The 24,669-nt window shown below is 45.2% G+C and overlaps 2 protein-coding genes across 12 annotated transcripts; one reads left to right on the top strand and one right to left on the bottom strand.

Annotated features, from left to right (window-relative positions):
- The first annotated feature begins 1,189 nt into the window (after positions 1-1,189).
- On the top strand, positions 1,190-7,429 carry TARDBP (TAR DNA binding protein). Of its 4 annotated transcripts, XR_008469503.1 has the most exons (7): positions 1,190-1,346; positions 1,817-2,069; positions 2,855-3,018; positions 4,113-4,253; positions 4,961-5,131; positions 5,510-6,097; positions 6,583-7,429. XR_008469503.1 is itself a non-coding variant. In XM_054222408.1 (6 exons), the coding sequence occupies exons 2-6, from the start codon at positions 1,832-1,834 to the stop codon at positions 6,622-6,624; spliced, it is 756 nt and encodes a 251-aa protein (XP_054078383.1). In that variant the 5' UTR covers positions 1,190-1,346; positions 1,817-1,831; the 3' UTR covers positions 6,625-7,429. The 4 variants fall into 4 exon arrangements, 3 of the variants coding, with proteins under 3 accessions (XP_054078383.1, XP_054078381.1, XP_054078382.1); XM_054222408.1 differs by lacking the exon at positions 5,510-6,097; XM_054222406.1 differs by having other exon boundaries at positions 5,510-7,429.
- A 147-nt stretch (positions 7,430-7,576) lies between these two features.
- MASP2 (MBL associated serine protease 2) lies at positions 7,577-22,822 on the bottom strand. Of its 8 annotated transcripts, XM_054222416.1 has the most exons (9): positions 22,772-22,822; positions 22,263-22,482; positions 20,736-20,913; positions 20,356-20,487; positions 17,453-17,554; positions 16,390-16,610; positions 13,386-13,582; positions 10,226-12,109; positions 7,577-9,380 (listed from the first exon to the last, which is right to left on the bottom strand). In XM_054222416.1, the coding sequence occupies exons 1-5, from the start codon at positions 22,774-22,776 to the stop codon at positions 17,493-17,495; spliced, it is 597 nt and encodes a 198-aa protein (XP_054078391.1). In that variant the 5' UTR covers positions 22,777-22,822; the 3' UTR covers positions 7,577-9,380; positions 10,226-12,109; positions 13,386-13,582; positions 16,390-16,610; positions 17,453-17,492. The 8 variants fall into 8 exon arrangements, with proteins under 8 accessions (XP_054078391.1, XP_054078392.1, XP_054078387.1 ...); XM_054222417.1 differs by having other exon boundaries at positions 16,390-18,802; XM_054222412.1 differs by lacking the exon at positions 7,577-9,380 and having other exon boundaries at positions 10,226-11,424; positions 11,937-12,109; positions 16,390-20,487.
- Between the last annotated feature and the right edge of the window lie 1,847 nt (positions 22,823-24,669).

Genomic DNA, 24,669 nt, shown 5'->3' with positions numbered 1-24,669 from the left:
GGAAATGCCTGCAGGAGATCTGCAGACAGCGGCATGTCAGATCAACCCTTCCTACCAAGCACAGAATGATGCTATTCAAGTGGCAACATGCCCCAGACAGTATCGCTCAGAGGGTTTGCCTCCTGTGCTAAAGTTACAGATAACCTTAAACACTGGCAGTTCCAGGCTGATGCTCAGATATTACGGTGATTGCCATGCTTGGCATCACTAACGTTATCGTATTCTGTGAGAAAGGAATCTGAAAGTGCAAACGGCGTCTCCTCCTGCCCAACCGAGGGAGCCCTCGGTACACCTAGGGCCATTCTTCTCCCTAGTGATGGAGACCCCCCCCATCTTCCCTAAATAAACTGCTTTATGGGCTGGGACTTGTTAGAAAGAGGGGGTGTGTGGTGGTGGTGGGGTTTTGTTTGTTTTTAACCTTAAGTCCTTTTTAGGCTACAAATTAAGTGCGCTCATTCTTGTTTCTCTGGTAGTGAAGATGGGAGAGGGATGGCTGCCCTTCGGTAAGCCTCTCCCGCACACCGGGCAGGCTCCGGTCCCCGCACTCTCCTCCCTCTCCGCAGGTCCCTTATCAGCTCTCCTGGGGACGCCCGCCCCGGGGAGCTGCCGGCTCCGCAAAGCCCTGACCGGCCTCCGAGACTCACCCGGGACCCGCCGGTGCGGCTGCAGGGTCCCTTACCAGCTACCACCGTTACCTTGAGCGACGGCCGCTACCGGGAAAGCGGGTCCTCGCCCCGCCTGCGGCCCTTCGCGCCGCCGCTCCCGTCACCAGCCTGGCGCTGGCGAGACCCGCCTGGGCCGGGGCCGGCCCGGGCCACGCTACGGCTCTGCGTTACCGCCCTCATTGACCGGGAACAGTTACGGGGAGCTCGGCCTAAGCGAGACCTCCCGTCCCGACGCGCGTGTGTATGTGTGCGGAGAATCCCGCCCCGCTCCCCGGGAGGCCACACCGCCACCGCCCCTTCCCGGCAGCTCCCGCGCTCGCAGCGCGCTTCGCGCAGGCGCGGTCAGGGCCGTACCACCGGTTCCGTCGGGGGGGGGGGGGGGGGAGCGGGGGGGGGGATGCTCCCTCCACCGGTCGCCGCCGCCCCCATTCCGCGAACACAGCCCGCGGCTCCGGCGGCACGCGTCGCTGAAGCGCAGTCGGGGCCTGGTGCGGTCCCCGCGGCCGGTCGCGCTCCGCCACAACCTCTCCCCGCCGGTGGAAATGGTTCGTCCCGCGGCCCGGCCCGGCCTCTGAGGGGGGGCGCAGCCGCCATTTTGTGCGGCTCCAGCGGAGGGCAGCGGGCCGGTGCGCGGCGGAGGCGGTGAGGGTCGCCCGGAGACGCCGCTCCCTTCCCTGGCCGGTGAGCGGGGCGCGGCATGGCACGGCACGGCACCGTGGGCGCGCTCGGGGACCTCTCGGGCCGGGGCCGCCGGCGGTGGGACGGGCGCTGGGGGCCGCGCCTGGAGGTCGTCAGGCTCGGGTGGGCCTTGTCAGGCGCTGGGGCCGAGGAGGGCTGTTCCCGCAGCCCGTCACCGGTCTTGGCCCCGCTGGGGGAGGCCGCGGCGGCCCTGGGAAACCCTTCTGTGCCTCGGGGAGTTGTCGCTGTCGGTCCCTCCGCAGGCCGCGGGACGGGCTGAGGTGTTGGTCCATGCGTGTGTGTCGGTACGGCGGGGCCCGAGGCTGGACCGTCAGTGCATAACGCGTTTCGGTGTGTCCCGCTGTGTAATTAATACGGATGGGCTTACGCCTTAAGGGCAGGGCGGTGAAAACCAAATTAAGGGATGCACCGTGATGGCTTACCCCCACTTTCCCCCCTCTGCTCTACTTCAGTAACTTCCAGCGAAGATGTCGGAGTATATCCGAGTGACGGAGGACGAGAACGATGAGCCCATCGAGATCCCCTCGGAGGATGACGGCACTGTGCTGCTCTCCACCGTCACCGCCCAGTTCCCCGGGGCCTGCGGGCTGCGGTACCGGAACCCGGTGTCACAGTGCATGAGGGGCGTCCGGCTGGTGGAGGGCATCCTGCACGCGCCAGAAGCCGGCTGGGGAAACCTGGTCTACGTTGTTAATTACCCCAAAGGTTTGTCTTTGTTCCTTCGGCTTTTTTGCACAAGCATGCTTTGTCAGCCAGGAGGTCCATGCGAGCCACTGCTAATCTGACATGGCTACAGCGTTAGTGTTGAACCCTCCGATTTACTGAAGTTCAGTGATTTTATTCATGTATCTGTCCTGCAGAGTAGATCTGATCCCACTGAGTTTTCAGACATGCAGTAAGATTTTTTTAACTCTCTACCTGTCCAATCACTTTAATGACAAAATTTTGCATTGTCCTTGGAGGGTTCACAGCCTTGTATAGACCTTCTATGACTGTGGTGTAACGGGATCTTTGCGTGCTCGCAGATGCTTCTCCTTAAGCCATGGTGCGGCCAGAGGTACCATTTAAAAATGCTCAGGAAAAGAGAAGCCTGACCACTCTACCCTCTCTTTCTCCCCCCACGCTACACAAAAAAAAAAAGGGGGGGGAGGGAATGAAATTGCTAATGAATTATTCTTGTTAAAAATTCAGGTTTTCTCAACATCCCTGTGGATGTTGCCAGGTAATACTTTAGTAAACTAACACAAAACTAACTCAGTCAAATTATATGTTGGAGGAGGACTTAAGTGTAGACAGTTCTTTCTTCTCTCTTTATAGTTGCAGGCAGTTGGATCTGAATTATAGTAATAAGCTCCCAGCAGCTGGCACCTATCTTTTGTAGTCTGTACTTTTTCTCATCAGTGTCTAAGATTTTATACCATGTGGTTCATAATGAGTGGAAGCAATTTCCAGAGTTCAGGATGATGTCTAATGTACTTCTTTATATTCAGATAACAAAAGAAAAATGGATGAAACAGATGCATCATCAGCTGTGAAAGTGAAACGAGCAGTACAGAAGACTTCAGATTTAATAGTCTTGGGTCTTCCCTGGAAAACCACTGAACAAGACTTAAAGGAATATTTCAGTACATTTGGAGAAGTTCTGATGGTGCAGGTAAAATCCTTTTCCAGCTTAAGTAAGGAGGGATATTAGATAGAAATCTGTCTTCTGACGAAGCCAGTAGAAGCAAACAGCCGTATAAACTCAGAGAAGGTCTGAAGCCCTGTGTCTCTGTTCCTAGGTTACATTTTCTTCCATGAGCTTTGTAGCTGCAGGCTTGCGTAGGTACAGATGGTCAGGGATACTTGGGAGTGGTAATTTATGCAGATCAGCTTAATGAGTACAGTGTTTCTAAGAGCTTTTTAATTTATATTACTGTTACTAATTGCTGCAGCTAATATGCATGTGTGTATATGTATGTATGAAGGAATGGGACGTTGCTGTGATGGGAGTGCTTAAAAGACTGATAAACCCTCAAAAAGAACTTTACTAAATCCATTCAGTGACACCACGCTTCATGCTAGTGGTTATGTCTGTATTATCACTGCCGACACCGGACTGTTGGTCCGTACTGCACGTGTCCTGCATCAGTGGAGTGCACCTGGTACCGCAGACCCAGTGCTGCAGGGTTGCCGTGGTGCCTGGGACGTTGGTGGCCTTAGCCACCGAGACGGCCTGGCCAGGCTTGAGGGCTTTTTGATGGGTGACAGGAGTCGGAAGACAAACGTGCCTCAGTTTTCATCTGTCTTCACACATTTTTATCCTCCCAGGAAGGGGATCTCACCTGGCCCCAATACACTTGCCTTGTTCTGCATGTGCTGTTGCCCGCCTGCCTCCTGTGTGCAGCTACACAGGTTTGCCCCCTTGGTGGTCACGTTGTGTATACAGCTGGCCTGGCTATGCCATCACAATATTCCAAAGTATTTATATCCCATTTTTTGGTTATGCCTGGGCTTAAAGCAAGCTAATAACTTTACTTTGTAGGTGACACAGGGCCACTGCTTTGGCTATATAATGCAGTAATTTTTGTAAGAAAAGGTAGGCATATACAGTGAGATAATAAAAACTTCCTGTATACTTTTTCTAGTTGATCTTAGTATCAAGGTTGATGCAGGAGATGACTGGTAAATAGCATGTCGTTAAGTAACAACTACAGATGTGCACCGTTTCTGTGATCTCTTTAAAAGTATGCTTTTTTTTTGCCTTAGGTTAAGAAGGATATTAAAACTGGCCACTCAAAAGGCTTTGGTTTTGTTCGGTTTACGGATTATGAAACCCAGGTGAAAGTAATGTCTCAGCGGCACATGATAGATGGAAGATGGTGTGACTGTAAACTTCCCAATTCTAAGGTACTTTTGTATTTATTACTAGTTTTATTTTTACCAAACATTCAAAGCGCACCTCTTTAGCAGCTGTGTTAGGTGAGCAGGTGAACAGATTAATAATGCACTCTTGGATGTGGCTTTCCAGTCTGTGACCAGACAGGACAAGCGAGAGCAAGGAAGGAAAATAGGGAGGAGGTGGGTGAGCAGGAAGTGAACAAGAAGTGTTGGGAAAATAGCTAGTTATGTGGGGGAATTAAGCACAGATGGAAATCTGAGAATGTGTTTTAATGTCCAGCAGTACCCGCTTAACTTGTCTGCTGCATGAATAAATGGAGAATAAAGCAGGCGGAATAACTAATCTAGGGAAGATCAGAATGAGTCAGTCTGAATTCAAAACTGAACCTGAAGCTTCTATTTCCTGTGTGTACATATGCAGTTACTACCAAAAAAAAAAAAGCATCCTCCTGCAGTAGCCTCGTCGCTGTTCTTGTGTACTGCTCCTGTCTTCATTTTCTTGTGACTCTTCTCATCTGTACCAAGGTGCAGGCACGTTCTGAACAGAATTTTAAGTCTTTGACTTAGAATCTCAAACTTTCTTGATCTTCAGTCCTCAGAACAGGCTACATTGGAAGAGGCTTTTACCATAATGTAACTCAGTTCTCAAGGATAGTGGTGATTTTTTAAATTTTTTTTTGGTTTTTTTTTCCCTTTTTCCCTTCAATTCTCTCCAGCAAAGTCCCGACGAACCTTTGCGTAGCCGAAAAGTGTTTGTTGGGCGCTGCACTGAGGACATGACAGCAGATGAACTCCGACAGTTCTTTGCCCAGTACGGAGAAGTGGTAGATGTCTTCATTCCTAAACCCTTCCGAGCTTTTGCTTTTGTTACATTTGCAGATGATCAGGTATGTCTTCACATATCTTACCCTCCTATTTAGACAGCCTACGTTTCAGTAGCTTGATAAAGCATTATTTCTGGAACTACACATGGAACACTTGTCTGCTGTCTTGAGAATCCCAGTGGTATTAGCTTGGTTTGATTTATTGAATTGTCTTAAGGTTACACTTTTCAGATGCTGTTGTACAGGCGGCTTTTTATACTGCAGTTAGTGTAGCAATGAATGCAAAGATAAAACACTTCAAATTGGATGAAGTACATGCATATGCTTCCTTTGCAGGTTAAATATCTGCTCAGAATCATGTGGGGTCTTTTTTATCTTGTACTACTGACATTTAAAAAGAGGAAGTCTAACACATATTTATCAATCCCTTATTTCTTATAGGTTGCCCAGTCTCTTTGTGGAGAGGACTTGATCATTAAAGGAATCAGCGTGCATATATCCAATGCTGAACCTAAGCACAATAGTAATAGACAGTTAGAGAGAGGTGGAAGATTTGGTGGTAATCCGGGAGGCTTTGGGAATCAAGGGGGGTTTGGCAACAGCAGAGGAGGCGGGGGCGGACTGGGCAACAACCAGGGCAGTAACATGGGTGGAGGGATGAACTTTGGAGCCTTTAGCATCAACCCTGCCATGATGGCGGCAGCGCAGGCGGCCCTGCAGAGCAGCTGGGGCATGATGGGCATGCTGGCTAGTCAGCAGAACCAGTCGGGGCCGTCGGGGAACAACCAGCCTCAAGGCAACATGCAGCGGGAGCAGAACCAGGGCTTTAGTTCAGGGAATAACTCGTACGGCGGTTCCAACTCGGGGGCAGCGATAGGCTGGGGCTCGGCCTCCAACACGGGCTCCAGCAGTGGGTTTAACGGAGGCTTTGGTTCAAGCATGGATTCCAAATCGTCAGGCTGGGGAATGTAGACGCAGTGGGCTCTGATACTGACTCTATGGTGGGAAATCAAATTTTTCTAACTCATGGTAAGTATACTGTAAATTACATATATACTAAAATTTTCCAAATCAGTTTGTTCAGTGTGCAGTATATTCAGCAGTATTTTTGACATTTTTCTTTTTTACAAAAAAAAAAAAAAGAAAAAGAAAAGAAAGGTAAAAGGAATTTTATAAGTTTTGTTACATATCTTGTTGGAATACTGAATGTTTGGAAGTGGACTGCTGTTTGCCCGATAGGTAAACTAACACTACAATCGATAGGAAAGGTTTCTACTGTATTACTTTGTCCCTTGTTTCCTGGCTACCTGAATTCTTTGCATGTTCAAAATGGAAACCATTGGTCAGAAACAGCATTCTCTCCCTCTTGTTTTTAATTTGATCCCACCATAAGACTCTCCAAGCGCCCCAGTTGGAGAACACAGTGTCGTTTTTGTTTCGTTTGTGTTTATTTTTTAACACTGTCTCCCCTCCATACTAAAGTACGATATGAAGGCTTCATTTAATCTCCGCAGTTCATCTCATTTCAAATGTGTATGGAAGAAGCACTTCATTGAAAGCAGTGCTGTAAATATTCTGCCTTAGGAATACTTCTGTCTACATGCTTTCTCATCCAAGAATACTTCATCACACCGCACATGCTGCGTCTTAGACGGTGGGTGTTCCATTTTTATCCGCTACTCTTTATTTCATGGAGTCGTATCAACGCTATGAACGCAAGGCTGTGAGATGGAACCAGAAGGCTGTTTGAACTTTTGAAACCTTGTGTGGGATTGATGGTGGTGCCGAGGCATGAGAGGGCTGGTATGTGCGAGATAAAGGAGAGAGCGCATGCAGAGACCTGGTGGTGCATTATGGGATTTTATTTTACTTGGCGAGATGTCTCTCAATCCTGTGGCTTTGGTGAGAGAGTGTGCGGAGAGCCATGATAGCAAATAAAGTACGAGTGTTTATTGCATTCAAAGGACATCCATATGTGGAAGACTTTAAGTGGGTTTTATACCTAGTTAATCAATTAGTTGAATGTGTTATGTGAAATGAATATTTGTATTTTTTTTCCCTTATGTCAACTGCTGTGAATGCTGTATGGTGTGTGTTTTTTTTTTTCTGTTAATGATCTGTAAGTGTGGTAATGTGAATTGAAGCTGATGGGGTTTGCGAGGAGAACATTGAGCTGGTGGTGTGCTTTGCAGTAGCTCTTGCGGCAGAGATCACTAGCGAGCTCAGTGTGCCTCTTCAGGGTGGAAGTTCCACTGTCTGTAAGATATCCATAAGAATGCTGTTTGCTGCAGTTTCGTGTTTGGATGCTTTTTATAAGATTTGTCACTGTAGGAAATTCTTAAATAAAACTGATTTAAGTAATATGTGTCTTTGTTTTGCAGCCCTGAATGCAAAGAATTCATAGCAGTTAATTAATTTTACCCTTTTGAGATGAACTTCTGTAAAGCTTTTTTGCAGTAATTCGGTTTGTTTCAGATAAGCATGCTCTAAAAGCCAAACGGAGCCACCGCTCACCACGTATCGATACCTGACACCCAACTTTAATCCACTGTATTTTTGCACTGTTCAGTGATACGTATATATCTAAAATCCAGTGCCCACACGTTTGGGTGCCTGCACCTAGAATGGTAAGCAGTTCCCTCCAGGTTGCATCTGTATCAAGGAACGTTACTTCTTTTAGGAGTTGGAGTTCCTCATCAGAAGTGGGGTGGGGGAGACAAACACTGTCAAAATGTGTTTCTGTCCACAGCATCTCCTTTGGGGGATGTATGTTTTTTAACTTGTTCTTAGACCAGCCCGCTCCTGGCAAGTAGGGGTCTGCAACACTCTCCGCTCAGAAGCAAGCTATAAACTCATGTTTAAAACTAGTCACAGGAAAAGACTTTCCAGCTGAATAAAGCATTAGTAAACGTACATAGACTTTGACAGAAGCCTTAATCTGGAAAACTAAGTTTATTACAGGTGCAGAAGTGTCAACTAAGATGCAGCTTCTTAACAAAGAGCAGGATGTTTCAGCAGAAACCGGTGGAAGATCATTTCCACTGGTGGTAGGAGCCTGAGGAATTGTTTAATCTACTTGCACTTGAAACCCACTGAAGCTTGATCCATTTTATTTTTTTTTAATACACCATACTACTGCGCTGTAGCTGAGAATGCTCTGAATATGGATATTTACACAGTTTTTAACCTATTTAACTTTTATATCTCCATTACTGTATTATATTGAGGCTTCTGAACAGGAGACCATCTAAATAGTGGATGAAACTGCACTACTGTTAGTCTTCCACTTGCAGTATTAAAAAAGCTGGGTCTCGATGTACATCTTAAAGGGTTTAAAGAGGGGTTCTAAACACCGGAGTGAGCAGTAATCCCACACTTCTGTTGTTCATATCCCGCTCCAAAAAGTTGCTTAGATTTTTTTTTTTCCTGCACCTGTCAGAATAATCTCCAAACTCTGTACCGTCTGTGAATTTTGCATTTTAGCACTTGCACTATTACCAGCTACTTCTGCTGAGTAACACTTAAAAATGGTATTCTGGGACCTCCAAAGACTAACTGTGACCCCCCTGCAAGGAACTTCCTGGTAAGTTTTTGTAATTAGCATGGCTTTGATTTTGTTTAAATTGTCCAGGTTTAGGTTTTAACAGGCTGGTTGACAGCACTGAGTAATCTTTGCTAATAATTTTAGCCTTCCTTCACCTTCAAACAAAAATCCCTGAACATTTTAGAATAACTTTCAAGTTTTAGTAGTATTTTCAAACTGCTTTGCATTCTCTAGTGTTTATAAGTGAGTAAATAAACTACTATTGAAAACATATTGAAGTGTTTGGAGTCATGTTTTGGGGTTTTTTTAGAGATTTCCTTTTCAGTTACGTCATTCTAGAAAGTGAAATGCGAATGATAGAATGTGAGATACAAGAAAGAGGAAGTTTATGTAAATTGTGAGGGGATATGGATTGTCAGAGTTTTATAACATTGCTTCTAATTAGTTCTGAGAATCTGTTCTCAGCTGAACTTGTACTGAAATTATAAATCTGAATATGAACGCTTATTCTTTATAAAAGTATGTTCAGCAAAACAGTTATTCTGCAACTTCTTTAAAGCAAGTGCTGTACAGCTGTCCCTACGCTGTGCAGCAGGTACCTACAGCGGTACTTCAAAGCGTATGGAAACGTCCCCAAACGCAGCTGGTGCTGCTGGGATCCAGCTGCCCCGACACAGGAGGAAGAGGTGTCAGGTACCTTGATGCTCTGCGTGTTTTCTCTGGATGTGTGTTCGTTCAAAAGCTGCGGTCTTAGGAGAATCCACAGCACTATTTAAAAGAAAACAAAATACACTATTAAGTCCAGAGTGATGCCTTCTTTAGGCAGATGGCAGTCTGTAAATCTAAAGGTCTTCTAACAGCCATTGGGACAGAAAAGGGAAATGAATACTGTGTTGGATACTCAAGTTTTTTTTTCCTTTTTAACAGAATGGGTAAGCTTAATAAACATGAAGGATTTAGTACTATTTTCTAAGTATTTAAATACTTCAGCTCTTATTGTGATCTAAGTCATAGCTGGTAGGAATTACAAATAAAAGTCTTTTAAGAATTATTTATAATAAAGCTTTCAGGGCAAGGGCTGTAACTGCTGACTCCTGTATAGAGCCCGTCCTGCCCACAACTGCCCAGTCTGACGGCCAGGACCCAACAAGGACCCCCACTGCCCCCCCGCCGCTCCACAGCAGCTTCTCTGCCAGCAGAAGGGACTCTGTGAGCTGGTGGCTTTGCCTACGCGGCTGTAGCTCAAGCACAGCTCAGTACAGCAGGAGCACAGAAGAGCCTCTCGTCTTGGTTCTCCCCCACCCCGATACAGCGACCCCAGCGCTCGCCCTCACTTGAAATCTGTCGTCTTTTCCTGGTAAATGGGTGTGATTGATATTGGTGCTAATTGAGAGTTTATGCTCCAGTCTAACCGATGCAGTATCATTGTCAAAGTTGACAAGATCATTTTTTATAACCTTTATGAATAAAAAATTTTTCTGACCAGGCTTCTTCATAGCAAAATGCGCATTTGTTCAAAATCCCCAATTTAATCCTCAAAGCTGAGGGGCTTCTTTGATCACCTACACCACAAGCAGCTGCTCGAACCCGGCTGTCACACAAAAGCGACCCACCCCCTAATCCTCCTGGCTCTGTAATTAACATCACTTGCCAGGAAAATCGCCTTCCGCCATCCGTCCGCTCCACGCTTCCACTTCTCCGCTTCCACAAACTGCAAAACAATGCAGGCAGCAATAACTGTTCAACGTTTTCAGATTTGGACACTGAATTATTATGCTTGTATGGATTAAATTAAGTTAATGATTCTAAATGTAACTCACAGATTGTTTTGGAATGGTAAAATTGCTTGCAAATGAATATTTGATTTAGAGTACAATTTTCATTAGTCAGTATTACATACATCCTTTGGAAACGTTCTATAATCAGGAGAGACGGTTTTGCTTAGGAATTTGGGCACAGAGAAGTATTTGTTCTGAATGTAAATGAAGATAATTGGAATATATGGATATTCTAATCTAAAAGATAAGAGGAACAATTATGCTTTTATATTGTAAAATGTTTCTTCCAAAACTCAGTCTTGAATCTTGAGTCATTTTACAGAGTAACTAATGTAGCAGTTCAAGCATTAAAAATAAAGAAAAAATAATAAATCCCCAAGCCAGTACTCTACAATAAGGGCATTCAGTGGCTTTTCCCCCTCACAAATACTTCTGGAGCACAGTTCAATTTTCCTGTCAGAAACAACGCCAAGCAATTTAGAAGCAACAACAATTTAGTTATTTATAAAACTGCATTCTCCAAAAGAGCTGGAATAAACTGAAGGTTCGGCTTTTTACTCTTTTCAAAGAGAACTGAACTGAGTTTGTGGCATTAATCTGCAATACCAGCAGCACCAGGGAGCCTCGGAGAGACCAAGGCATGTTCAAATGGTAAACAATTTAACAGATAAACATAAGGTCAGTATTAATAACTGCAGGGAGTGCCGGTCACGCTGTGGTTATCGCAACATTTTTCGTTTGGTTATTGTTCCTCCTCATTAAACAGCAATTGTAGCGGTTGCCATGCTGAAACTCAGAGTAACGTAAAGGTGGTGATCTGATTTCTAAAGTGACCATTCTACAATGAGGTGGTTCTGCCTCGTCAGCTTATAGGTACTATAAGACTATAGAAATATTTGCAGAGAAATTTTCAAATTCACAAATATTAGCAGTGACTTACTGATGCCCTTTGCCATTCGTTTGTTCCAAGAAGCTGCCCTTTGCGATTCCGCTACAAAAGACTTCACAACATTTTAATCTTCCAAGAAGCAGGACTAGAAATAAAAGGTCAAATTAATTTCACGTCAAACAGGGTTAATTACAGAAAAACAACAGTTGTCCTAAAATGCAATCACCTAACTGATTTTAGAATTTTGCTGTAATCATACACAGACTGGAGTATCTTCCGAAACTGCCTGCTGGGGAGCAGGATGTTATTAAGAGCTAAGTCTGAAATGTGGCATTCAGCAGGAATGCCCAAGTATTCCAGTTTTAACTTCCCTGGAGAGATGCAGGAAGAAATGAAAGAACATTAAAAATTCACGCTACACTGACCTTGTGAAATCTTTCGTAAAAATCATTCTTTTCTTCCAACATAATTACAAGCAAATCTCTAAGCAGCGGTGTTCAAAGAGCATCAGCGTGGGCACACATACACACAGGCGTACGCAAAAACGTAATTCTTCGGGGAGGGTATCAAAGAAAGGACAACTGCTCACAAATTCAGTGTGCTGAATACAGCTCTTACCGTCAGCAACAGAAATTATTAACGAGAAGAGGCACCTACATGTTTAATCCCTGAGAAATTAAGTCCAATAGGGCTGACAGTGCCGTGGTTCACCTGTGTCAAGCGGCACATGTCCATGTCAGCAGAGAGCAGAGCGGTCACCCAGCGCGTACCGCGCTTGCACTGGTGCGATGTGACCATGGGGTGGTGCTTCAGGACTGGACATGGTAAATCTGCAGAGGATCAGAAAAGCGATTATATTCCCCCTAAGAGGGAATTCGTTACTTACTGCTAAAGGCTCTTCGGGGAAAACCCGCCCCTTCTCTGCCCTTTCTCTGCACTGCGTCACTCACATGGACACACATCTACCATTTCTGAGAATAAAAGGAAGAGCTGTGCCTGACTTACTGTGATCTCCCACATCAAAGGTGTGCACTGACCTGCGCGGAGCCCGGCTACACTCACAGGACTAACCCAGTACATCTGCTGCCTTAACATGCACCTCATAACTCTTGACAAGTTGGGAAAATTGTTCTCTAAAATCAGATCATATGCCTGGACCCAAGTTGAACTGTAAGATCAGCTGCAATTCAGGAGTTCTCTTAAAACTTCACTGGAGAAGGAAACTACTTAGCAGCTACATTGTTTAACAGACACGCTACTGAGAACTAAGCGTGAAACCAGTGTTTCAAAGCACCACTACTTGGGCGCTATTCAGGCCTTTCCAGAATGAAGTTCTGGGAATAGTCTGGGCTTGAGAACTAAACAGAGGCCTCCTACCCACCTGTGGCCATGTATTTCATCTTCCACCCACTGCGTGCTCCTGAGATGTCAGTTATGAAAGTCATATTCACAACACTAACCTGTGTCTCAATTTTTGCAGGCAAAGTCTTTCCACAGAATGGGCCAAATCATTCTTTGGGTGTTTTAATCGGAAAACAATGAGAAAAGGCAAATCTTTAAGCCTTTATTCCTTCCCCCATGAGGCTTACAGAAGAACAAACCAATTAAAATACTGTGACTCCCTGAGCTTGAATGGTCTTTTCTTGCAAAGTTTAAAAAAAAACAGTCAGGTGTTTAGTGATGGCTCATCACTCTGGTAACTCACAGGGTGCCTTTTCTCTGAGCATCCCGCCTGCTATGGAATTCCTGGGGAGCCACCGGGTCCTTTTTAGAGAGAAGCAAACTGAATGCAAAAGATTGAACTGACGCCCCTGGCATCACTGATCTGCCGTAAGGGCAGAGGTTGTGATGAAATCTATCAAGTCATCACACATAGGTGTGCTTCGTTTTGTTTTTGGTGAATTTCCCGAAAGAGGAAGGTGTTGAAAGGAGAAAACAAAACAAAACAATAAAACTGAAGGGATGAGAAGAAGAAATGAGCAAGGAGAGATACAGGGAGACAAAACTGTAAATTAACATGGCGAAACACAGGCTGAAGAAGATGCAGTGGAAGAACTGGGCCTGTCTCACAAAAGCTGTGATGAAATGCAATAAACTTCACCTTACCTTAAGGACATCAGAGGGGCACAACACGCCTGGGAGTGTCTCCACATTAAAGGCCTCCGTGAACTCCAGCGTGATCAGGGAGCCATCTTCTACCTGGATACTGCAGCTGCAGGAGCTGAGCGCGGGATAAGGGGTTGGATAGTCAGGGCTGGTGATTTCTCCAAGTCTTTCAGTAAAAAACTGACCCTGACAGTGGGCTACAAAAAAAAAATCCAACAGAATATGACGGTCACAGTTGTGTTGACGCAGTTCAGCCATACAGGGTAAAGGTAGCCGATCTTTCTCTACACTAGTCTATCCCTTCAAGAAAGTTTCAGAGCCACGTACCTACCTAGCTATGAAATGATGCCGGTCTCACACATTTCACCAGCGGGCATTTGTCACTGTTGAGAAAATCGCCCTCTTTCTCTCTCTGTTGTGGTAGGACCTGGGCACGGGGATCACCCAGCACTCCCACCTCAGAAGCGGTGCAGGGAAGGACACTGGGAAAGCACCACTTAGTCGTGGGGCTGGAGGTCAGAAACAAGTGTGATGGCTGGAAGCTCGTCAGAAACATTCTGAGGTGTTAAATTTGCAGCTTGTCTGCTGCACCGGAGTGTGGAGAGCGGTAGGATAGCTATCAGCTCCTCAATTCCAGAAGCCTCTGCATGCAGCTCTTTCTTTTTAATGCCTTTGTTGCCAGACATTTAAAATGTAATTGTATTCTCTGAGCAAAACCAGCTGTGCCTCTTGCCGACACAATTGGAGCCACAAATGCTCCCTGCTGAAGAGAAGCAAGAAGGAACAGCCACAAGTGCCCCGAGGATCTCAGCTTGTTGACAGCATCTGATCACTGTGAAGTGGTGCTTTGATCAGCTGGGAACAAAGGCTTTATGATGTGCTGCAAAAGCCGTATGAGCAATCCTTTAATTGATGAGGAACGCTGGACTGGCTGATAGCACCAGCATATTTTTGCACCACTGTGACACTAAAATCATTTTAAGAGGGAAATTGTTTGACTTTGAGTTGCATCCTTAAACGCACCATGCCGACCTCCACCAACAAAAATGCCATTATCCAGTCATTAATTATAGATTATCGTCTAGAAGAGTCCATACAGTTTAAGGTTATCATTTTAATGGAAGGGGACCAAGTTGTGAACGAGAGAACGAACATTATTGTCTATTAACTAACTATGGATTTCATTAGCCAAGATTCTAAGCTCCTTTTACTTCAGAGAATGAAACCTGCTTCCGCCCTATGCCTACGCAACAGCCCTACGTGCTGCTACAGGAATTATTCGGATACAAGCATCTACTTGGAAAGGAAAGCAGGAATGGGTAAAATTATAATATTTTTATTTTATGTTTGTGTGGCTCTTAGCACAACTACAATACCACAACACAAGTAATGATGCGCTTGGGTATTAAGTGTTTCTTTTAGCACAAGCTGTAATTTCAGAACAATCTTTCTCTGTCCATCTTCCCAGAAAGTTATGAGCAGCTGCTTTTATTTGACATAACCCTATCCATCACCACAGTGACTGAGCATCTGTGCGCTCTACTCAGAATTCATTGTCCTGGGTTTTCAAACACAGCTGACAAGTACACAGAGTAAAACAGTTAATAAATACCTAGAAATGCCTATTTTGTTAAAACTGAGCACTCTCCTATTTTTTGAATCCTGTTTGAAATGCCTCTCTTGGTCCAAAGAAGCAGAGAAAGCTCAACTAAGTCACCCGGAGGTTCTGGCTGCCTCAGAATCCAGCCTAAGAGCACACGGCTTTGCACCCGCAGAAATCGAGCTACAATGGAAATTAAATCTCTTCCTTTCATACTATGCTTGTAGAGGATTATCAGCAAGTGGGTTTTTTCCTTAATTGTTATTACCTCATTCTTCCCAGTTAAATGCATGCTTCTGTAATTCCACTGATTGTGCCTCGAACTACAGAAGCATTTTGATGGCTGTGTAAGAATAAAGCACGTTTTCCAGCACACTCTCCTGAGCTGCTGCAGGTGCTGCTGACAATATCGCCAGTGACACACAGTTCGCTGCCTCTCTCCAGGCTTTCAGGTCCCACTATAATGTTTCCTTCCACCTGCTGCAAGCCCAGGCTAAGAAATGCCCCAAAACCTACTTGATATGCAGCTTTAGTAGTACACTGCTCACAGCCATGTATGTGCAAAAAGATCTGCTTCTCTTAAAAACTGAAATTTCCTCATGCTGCGAATATCTGTCCCAGCTCTTACAGCCCCTACAGGAGCACTCTGGAGGCAATTATAGGAAGAGATAGGAATGAAAACATGGGTGTGAAAAAAGACTGAGCAGGATGTCTTACCCTAAGCATACAAGCCACCGTATAATGAGTACTACCTTTACACCCCTAACTCCCTACTGAAATCATTAGGAAGTCAGAATATCAAACCCTCTGCTAGTTCTCCATCAGAATCCTTTCCTATTACCTACAAAACCGTTTTTTTGCCCCAGGCACGGGATGTACTAAGCAAAGAAGGGACACTCAGGTTTCGTGAGGTTAAATTCCCTCTTACAAGAGCTCAAAGATAGAAGGCAGCAACACTTTGGCTTCTATTTACCACCATGATTGTATCATCTTCTTTCCTTAAAGTATGATTAAAGGTTACTAGACTAAAGCTCAACATAAAAACATGTAAAAGAGAAATGGTGGAGAAAAGACTACTGTGAGGTAACACACACATATATATGCATGTAGAGACAGAAAAACACTGTAGAGAAACAAACACTAGTTTCTGAAGGCTGTTTACTTTCTCTAGTAATAAAAGGACAAAGGGACACATGATGAAATTAAAGTCCAAAACCCACAACTCTGATACAAAAACAGGATTAAGAAATAGCATATAATTAATCTGTGCTGTTATACGAAATCTAAGGCAAATTTTTATACACTAGCGCCGTGAATTCATCTTAAACTTAGCATACAGACAACAGAGGATCTATCGCACGGGATTACGCTTCTCTATGGGAGTGTACTTTAAAAATCACTTACTGAACTGTATCTTCCACTGAAGCGTAAGACGCTGACCAGTATCAAATGCAGGAGACTGGACATGAGGGATCCTTAGCCCAATCCACTCTAGCATGCGTGTTGCAGAATTGCTCTGAGCTGCCCAGGTGCCGGTTGAGAGACTCTTCAGGGCAGTGATGGCTCTGTGTTCATGTGGCAAAAAACACCCCCACGCCTCTGCACAGAGCTGGGATCCCCATACGCTGTTACAGTGTAAGTAAGAACAGTGCCCCATTAATACCCCACTAATTCAGAAAACTGGCCTTCACCTTGTTTTGAAGGACTAAAGGAGGAGAAAGATAGAGACTAATAGTTCTACATGCTTCATCACATCTGTCTCCTTTAAACCCCATTTCCTAATTTTGATGTGAGATTTTCGTAATAACAGTTTGGAAAAACGTGAGTCATCACCAATAAACTCTCTTGACTTGTGCTCACACGAGTAGCCCAAACTAGCTGACCCAACAGAAGATACTCTGCTAGTCCAAGGGAATTTGCAGCTTGAGGACGAAAAGGCTTAGACTGGACCTTACTTTTCTCCTAATATCTCCTGGATGTGGCCGCTGGGAGTTCCCTTTGTCAGGGCAGTATTTTTTCCCATAAGTTTGCAAGCAAGAAAATCATAAACTAGCCAGCACAAAAAAGGATCAAACAATTTTTTAACACCTGCCAGCAGAAATACTGTCCCTTGACTTCTCAGTACAAGCTTTAGAGCTGTCCAGAGAGTGCTCAATTATGCTTAGGCCATATTTTTATTAGAATCACAGTGAGCTGTTTGCCAGAGGCTTGAACTCTGAAAAATGACCCCCTCAAAACTTTCAAGTCCATTGTCATTGGCTCATTAGGTCTCCAATGAAAGGTGGGTCATAAATTGTATCACCGAGCCATGGCAAAATTTCAAGCTGCTTTGATCACAATTCACTGTGACCATGAAACAGCTTCTGAACAAGATTAAATACGGCAGAAGTAAGCCTTGGTTACTGCTTGCACAGCCACTCTACCCTCAGATCAGTTCTCTGCCGCATTTACCTTCTGCGACACTTACTAAGCATCTTCCCAGTAAGTCAAGGCAGTGACGTTACTTCTCATTTTGCAGACGGATGTTCAAAGCTGATATCAAGTGACTGGCCCAAGGTAACACAGAAGTCTGCAAATGCAGTGACCCGAAGTAAGTCAAGTGTCTCATCTAAAAGACTCTCCACCCCCTCCCATGCTCACTTGGAAAAGGGCTCCTCCCCCATTTACTCCAGGCACTAGAGTAGAGATGGCACTGGAGAAACTGAGCCTTATAAATTACAATTAAAAGCAACTCCTGCTAAATTGCAGAAATAAGGAAATGCTGCCCGACTAATGCTCCTTAATCCCTCGAGCTTTTTAATCTTTAGCAGTTCACTTACAGCTGTTCAGCTCTGATTTGTTAACCTCTTGCAATAATCATGTTTCCTCCACAGAGTTGGGGAGCTCTAGTCACTGACGAGTACAGAGCATGGCATTTCTCCAACAGGTTTTAAGAAGATGGTCCCTGCCCAAAGAGGATACAGTCTAAAAGGACAACAAATGGAAATTAATGCCGAGCAGTGAGAGGCACTGTGAGGGACTGACTGTATCACTCAACGCCACAAGCAACTGCACTGAAGAACAGCATTCCTTGTGTTGCATCTATGTGGGGAGGGCACTGTTACCTTTCCTTGTATGAAAGCACAACATGCAAGCTGCCCTGGTGACATTCACATTACTTTACCAAACTCCTGGAACTCTGAGGCTTTGCTCACAAGAGCACATTTCAGCCATAAGGCTACGTTCCCAACGGGAGATATGGCCAGAGTCACAAAATTTGGAACAAGAAAAAGAATATTCAAACCTTTCCAAAGAGTGAATAGGCTCTGAAAATAAATAGTTTCAACCTACAAGTCTGAGTGCAGACAACAGCAGATCTAAAAGGAATGTTAGGGAACAAATATGTGGTTCTGGTCTTGTTGCAGAGCTGCAGAACTCTTGCAGAGTTGCAAGAACTACGGAAGTTCAAGCAACAAGAGCCGGACAAGAGGCTGAAGAATCTTCAGGTAGCTGCGATGCTCATGCTCACGGGCCTTTCACAATGGCTTCTTTCTTATCAGCTCCTGCCTTAGCTAACTTCTTTTTTTCGCTAGTGACACATGGAAATGCATGAAAATAAATGCCCCAGAGGCTGCCATCAGCTTTCAACAAGGAACAGCCTCTTTATTGTCTGCAGGAGGCAGGTCTGAAAGGCAAGGAATACAAGTCACAGAGCAAGAGATGCCTGCAGCCCTTGGGCAGACTGCAACAGGCAGGTCAGGAGGGAGGGCAAACCAGCTCTTCCCAGCACATCTGTCTCCATCTCTGCCTAAGCGAGGAGAAGCTTAATTATCTCACGCTGGAAAATAAAGGAGAAAAAAAAAGAGCCTGTCAATATCAGCTTGCTCAGAGAGGAGCCCAAAAATCAAAGGGGCAGCTTTTGCTCTCATCTCATGAAGGTGATCCGCAGAGACCTTTGCTTTGCAGCCCAGCCCAGTGGCTGCAGCAGCTTCAGCATTTGCATCTTAAGGCCTCTGAAACATGACCAGGTTCCAACACATCGGCTGCACCATAATAATTCCCAACACATGTTATCTCCAGCCATCCGGGTAGCCCAGCCCTTTGATACTGCTGCTAAGCTCCGTTAGCAGTATGTTCAAGGAGAGGGCCATAAGTGTGCACACATGAATGGTCAATCCAAAGCTGCTAGTCTGCTAGTTCACAGCTATTCATTTTGCACCTTTGCATTAAGACGAGGCACAGGCTTTATAGCGTAAGTAGATTCATATACTTGTGCTAAAAGCCATCACTTTAGGAAGGGGAGGTTGCATGACTAGGTCTGTTTTACTACACTGGAGATATGAGGAGTTTGGATCTTGAATCAGACCCAGGCAGCCATGGATGGAGAGTGTTTGTAACAGGCTGGAGTTGGGAACCTAAATGCCAAGGTGGCCTTAAGCCCTGGAGGTTAGATCCAGTTCCGCATTTCAGCACCAGGGAGCTCAGAGAAACTATATCTTCCCACCTATGACAACACTTAATGAGCGGTACGTGTGCTGGTTCTTTCCAGCAGGATTCAGCTCCAGGTGGGCAAAGCTGCACCCACAAAGGATGAATCTGACACCACGTGTAGGCACACGTTTCACTGCGAAGTGAATCCTGAGGTGCCGATCACTGTGCTGATAGAGACGGCACTTCACTGCCTGATGAAACATAAGCTTTCCCTAGTTGTGAACTGAGAAGCAGAGCCAGGCAGAAGTCATCTAGCTAAACCTCACGCTGTATGTCCTTCTGAACAAGAGATCTGTGTCTGGCCGTCTCCCATTTAACGAGTGGATTGTTGTATCTGGTGTCAGTGATATGTGGACCATGCTGCCTGTGTACTTCTGGGGGGGTAAGGAAACTATTTCTCCATTAGACTTCACAACTCAATTGTTAGTTTTTCCAACACACCTACTAACTCGGGTCCACAATATGCAGGATCTCAGTACCAGGGAGCAAGTTATACTCAGTTTCGCAAGGCTGGCTGCACTGGCAGCCATGAAAACTGGAAGTGTCTGCAGTGGGCAGTGGAAGACAAGTTTCCTGATTCTCCATTCAATCTGTCTAAAGCTGAATGCAGGTGGATGCTGCCGCCTAAGGGGTAACGAAAAACAACTGCCAGTTCACCATTTTACTGCAACACAATATTGCTGTCCTTAATGGCAGCAATTAGTCCACAGCCACTCTGCAAACCAGGGCCTCTGCCCACAGCCCTGACTAACCCCCTGTACCTTCTTCCCACTGCACAGGCACGCAGGCAATACTGAAAACAACAACAAAACACATCTTTATTCTTGATGATAGCATTGGGACTGGATTTAACTGGACGTTGTAGGTAGGCAATCATCTCCCAATCTAGCAAGAGCTCACCTGTGCATGTCCTCTTGTTTTCATGCAGCGTGTAGCCAACCCGACAGCTGCAATAGTAGCCCCCCACGTAGTTGTGACAGTGGTGATTGCAGAGGGGTTCACCATCAAACAGCTGTTTGCACTCATCAATATCTAATGGGTGAAGCACACAATTAGGCAACCAAAACCCTCCAACAACACTTCATCTTGGTCTGCCCCACTCTGTTTTGTGAGGATGGCTTGTTTGCCTTTAGTTGCTGTGCTGTTTTGCATCTGTTTCTGTCCAATGAGACTGCCTTCTCCCACCTCCCACCAGCAGCCACAGTCTATGAGAGCACAGGGATGCACCAGCCCCACCATAGCTGTGTCTCTCTCATCTATGAGAGGGGCTGGTCTCTTACCTTCGGCAGCGTAAAAGGCCTCAAAGCCCGTGAATGGTTTCTCATTGGAGTAGTCAGACCGAAACATTACCACGAGGTTGTTGTCAGCGGAGACGTATGTCTTGTTGTCCGGAGCCTCCTCGGTGTCTGTACTATCCTTTCCACACAGTGTAGCCAAGGTCCTGCCACCAGAGCTCAGCTGCAAAATGGGCAGACAAATCCACCAGATGAGCACAGAGCTTTACTCTTCCCAACCTGCTGCCATGGCTTGGAAAGCATGTATTTGATGGTGTGAGAAAGGAGGCTTGGATGCTCTCAAAAGGCGCTTCTGGAGGTCAGTCCAGATAAGAGAAGACTTCCCCTATTCTCTGTGACTTAAGCCTATAATCCTGTCTCCCTTTTCCCTTTCAGAGGCCCACATAAAGCTGTGATGCCAGCTTGGGCTATGAGCGCCATGCTTTGTTTATAATGCTCTTGTTAATTTGGCACTCTTAGTGACAATAAGATCTTCGTAAAGCCAGAGACAATTGGAGTAAAAAGGTTTCATACACTGACAACTTCAAATATATAGTAAAAGGTCCCTTTAAACTAGTGACTCACTTGCTCCATGATTCACTAATTACAGTTCCAGCTCTTCATTTATCTTGTGTTTTTAATACAAGAGAAATATTCTGATACATGGGGTTCATGTTGCACATGGTCGCGTACTACAGACCTACCAGAAATAAGTATTCTGTCCTGCCCAAAGGAAATTACATGAAGAACACCATGGATCTGGGGAATGGGAGCAACTTGCCATACAAAGCCATGGAAATGAGATCTTCCTAAAAGGGAACAAGGCTGCCTGATTTATTTCCATCTGATTCAAAAGTACTGCTGATGCATTGGTTTTGCATACTCCCTGTGAACACAGCTCCCTCTTTAATGTGTGTGTATCAGGCCTGTGCAAACAACAAAACAAGTGCAGACACAGCATGGCCTCAAACCAGCCTAGACTAGAGCACATGCTAGCACATGGAGTACAAACCTCTCAGGGACACCTCTGATCACCCAAACACTTCCCGAAGACAGTATCCCTGCTTCTTTTCCTGAGGTCGTTTCTCACATTAGTTAGCAGACACACAATAGCAAGTGTTGCAAGTGCACGTTTAGACAAGCTGACAGTACCTTGTTTAGACTATCACTTACACTTTTACAGTCTCCCATTATACTCTGTGTAAAACATTACTTGTTAATTTAAAACACACACTGTGACTTTACCAAAATGAAGCTCCAAAATTGTTTTGGGCAAAATTTCAAACCTTTTGCTTCACAAGAGAGGAACATCAGAATTTTCTGAGCACAAACAACTCAAGTTTCAGATGTTCCAATACGACAATCAGTTCTACTTCCTGGTCCTGTGGGCCTTGATAAACACGTCGTTTAGAAATCATCTGAGCCTGAATTTTACTAGTAGACTAGTACCAAGTACTTACAACAGTTATGTTGGTCTTGCATGTGTCCAGGATCACATATACACTGCTACACGTCGCCCTGCCCTACACATACCTTCACATAATCGTATTCACACAGGTAAGACAGCTCCAGGTTGAAATGGGTGAAGTAGATGCGGACAGAATATCCCTTGGGGACAGTAATATTCCAGATTCTCTCCTTGTGATTTGGGTAGACATTTGGGAAGTTGGGGGACGTGATCCTCCCATACATTTTCTGCAGCACAATGCTGCTGCTTACTCCACTGTAAAGCATAGCCATCAAGACAAACAGCCTGTGTCAAAGGAACAAAAATTAACAGAGAGTGAGCATCAACTCAAATCATACCCCAACAGCCACACGTCCGAGGTGCCAGTCTCAATACCAAATGAGGTATCTCAGCACTACCTGAAACAGTCATGCCCAACACCCTTCTCACTTGACAATGGCAGAAATCAGGAGGTATCAGTGGAGTCATACTGTAGTAACAGCTGAACAAGATGAGAATCACACTTGTGCCTTCTAAGGCCCGCGCAATGCCAAGTGGCCAGAGGAGCTGGGGAGGTCCCTGCGACTGCACTCACCTCATTGTGCTGCTCTCCTGTCTGAGCCTGCTCTGCTCTGAGCCCTGGGCAAGGAATCTCTTCTGATGTATTTGCATTTGGGGGCGGATGTATTTATTGTGTGTGCTCTGCTGTGTTTGTCTGGATGTTGAACTCTGATGTTTATCTCCCTTCCACCCCCTTCAGCCTGCTGAGTTCTGGGAACAGCAATCGCTAAAAAACAGTGCATGAGGCCTCAGTAAATGACAGGGAGAGGCAGAGATGGAGCAGATGGATTAGGAATGCTGCAGGCTCTTGGAGGGAGCTGTAGTATCGCAGCTCTGTGGGAAGGCAGGCAGTGGGAGGACGTACAGAGTGACTCCACACAGTGCCTGCATGGGGGAGCAAGGGGAGCTGGGCAACGCTCCTCTAACCAGCTGATGTACAATTACTACTACTGCGAACAGCATGTTACTGAAAGTACAGTTTCTTCTGTTGTCAGAGCAGGAAGGTGCTGGAAACAAAATAATGGGGCACATCACAGGATCTCAGAATAGTGGGTGAGTCTGGTTAGGTGGTTCTGTAATGGGACAGGAATACTCAGGGGACACCACACAGGCACAAGTTTAAGAGGTGCCAAAGTCTTCCAGTTCTCAGCTGCACATTTTAATCCAGTGCAAGCTTGTGTTGACTGAAACCTGCTCCATGCCTTGTTTATACGCATCAATTGCTTTTTATGCCATCCACCCTGGAACCAATAAGGTAAAAGGCATACTTAATAAATTACATCTTTTGAAGCTGGCTTGCTACAGAAGCAAGACAAAATTCCTCTGTGCTCACGTCTACCTGTGCAAGCTAACTTACCAACTTTAAAAGCCCAATGACCAGCGTCTACCGAATTTGGCAGAAGAGAAGTTCCAAGGATATCGGTGTGATGGAAATAGGTGGATGGATAAAAAAAATTAATTCCTATTACTGGGGATTCTCTGAGGAAAAAAACTCAAAGATGAGCTCAAATTTCTTTTAAACATTTATGAAAACACACAGGGATTTCATACTACTATAAGACCCCAGGGAATTCAACTGGGAGAGCCAAAACTATAGGACATAAAGCTTTATTAATTCCACTGCTTGCAGACTGCTCCTTTCCAAGTCCCTATTGAGGTTTCTCACAAAACTCCTATTCCAGCACATACGGAGATAGGTCTAAGTTTATAGAGGGTGAAAAGCCAGATATGTTAATGCAGAATCTAGGTGCCACAAAAGCAGATAGAGAGGAGGAAAACTGATCTGCAGCAGGGAACTGACTGCCACACTGCACATGCGGGAAATTTATACTGAGATATCCTCTAATTAAATGGACACCTTTTCACACTCATTTTTGAGCAGCCAAAAAATCATTACCCCAGGCAGTGATGCTGGTGCTGGCGGGAAAGCAGGAGCTATTGCATGAACAAAACTGAAGCCAACAAACCATTTGGCAGACTGCAAACAGAAGACACCATTTAATAAAACTGAAGGAGAAACCAGCAGCAGTAAGAATTAATTGTGTAGCAGCAGTACCTACAAGCATGGTTAACGGACAAGAACCCAGAGGGGACTAGCTTTTCCTAAGCCCCACTAGCTGCTAAAATGATCCTATCAACACATGCAAGATGTGGACTTTATACTCACTGGAAATGAGAAAACAGAAAGAAAATTTTGCAAAAAAATCGCTCTGTGCCTAACTGAGCTGGTGCCCGAATCCCACAGACATAAATAATTCCAGAAATGTCCCACATTAGGCTTCCAGCTCAGTTCAGTAGCAGAGGCATGGATAGTCAATTCTGATCTTAGGTCTGAGAAGTTTCTCACAGCCTCAGAATTTGATGAGGCCCCTAAAGCTGATGGTTGCCATGCAACATTGAAGTGAGAAAGCTGACTTAATAAATTGTAATCCT

The sequence above is a fragment of the Rissa tridactyla genome, chromosome 16 (assembly GCF_028500815.1).
Source record: "Rissa tridactyla isolate bRisTri1 chromosome 16, bRisTri1.patW.cur.20221130, whole genome shotgun sequence".
In the NCBI taxonomy this organism is placed as follows: Eukaryota; Metazoa; Chordata; class Aves; order Charadriiformes; family Laridae; genus Rissa; species Rissa tridactyla.
This window is presented reverse-complemented; position numbering and strand designations above follow the sequence as displayed.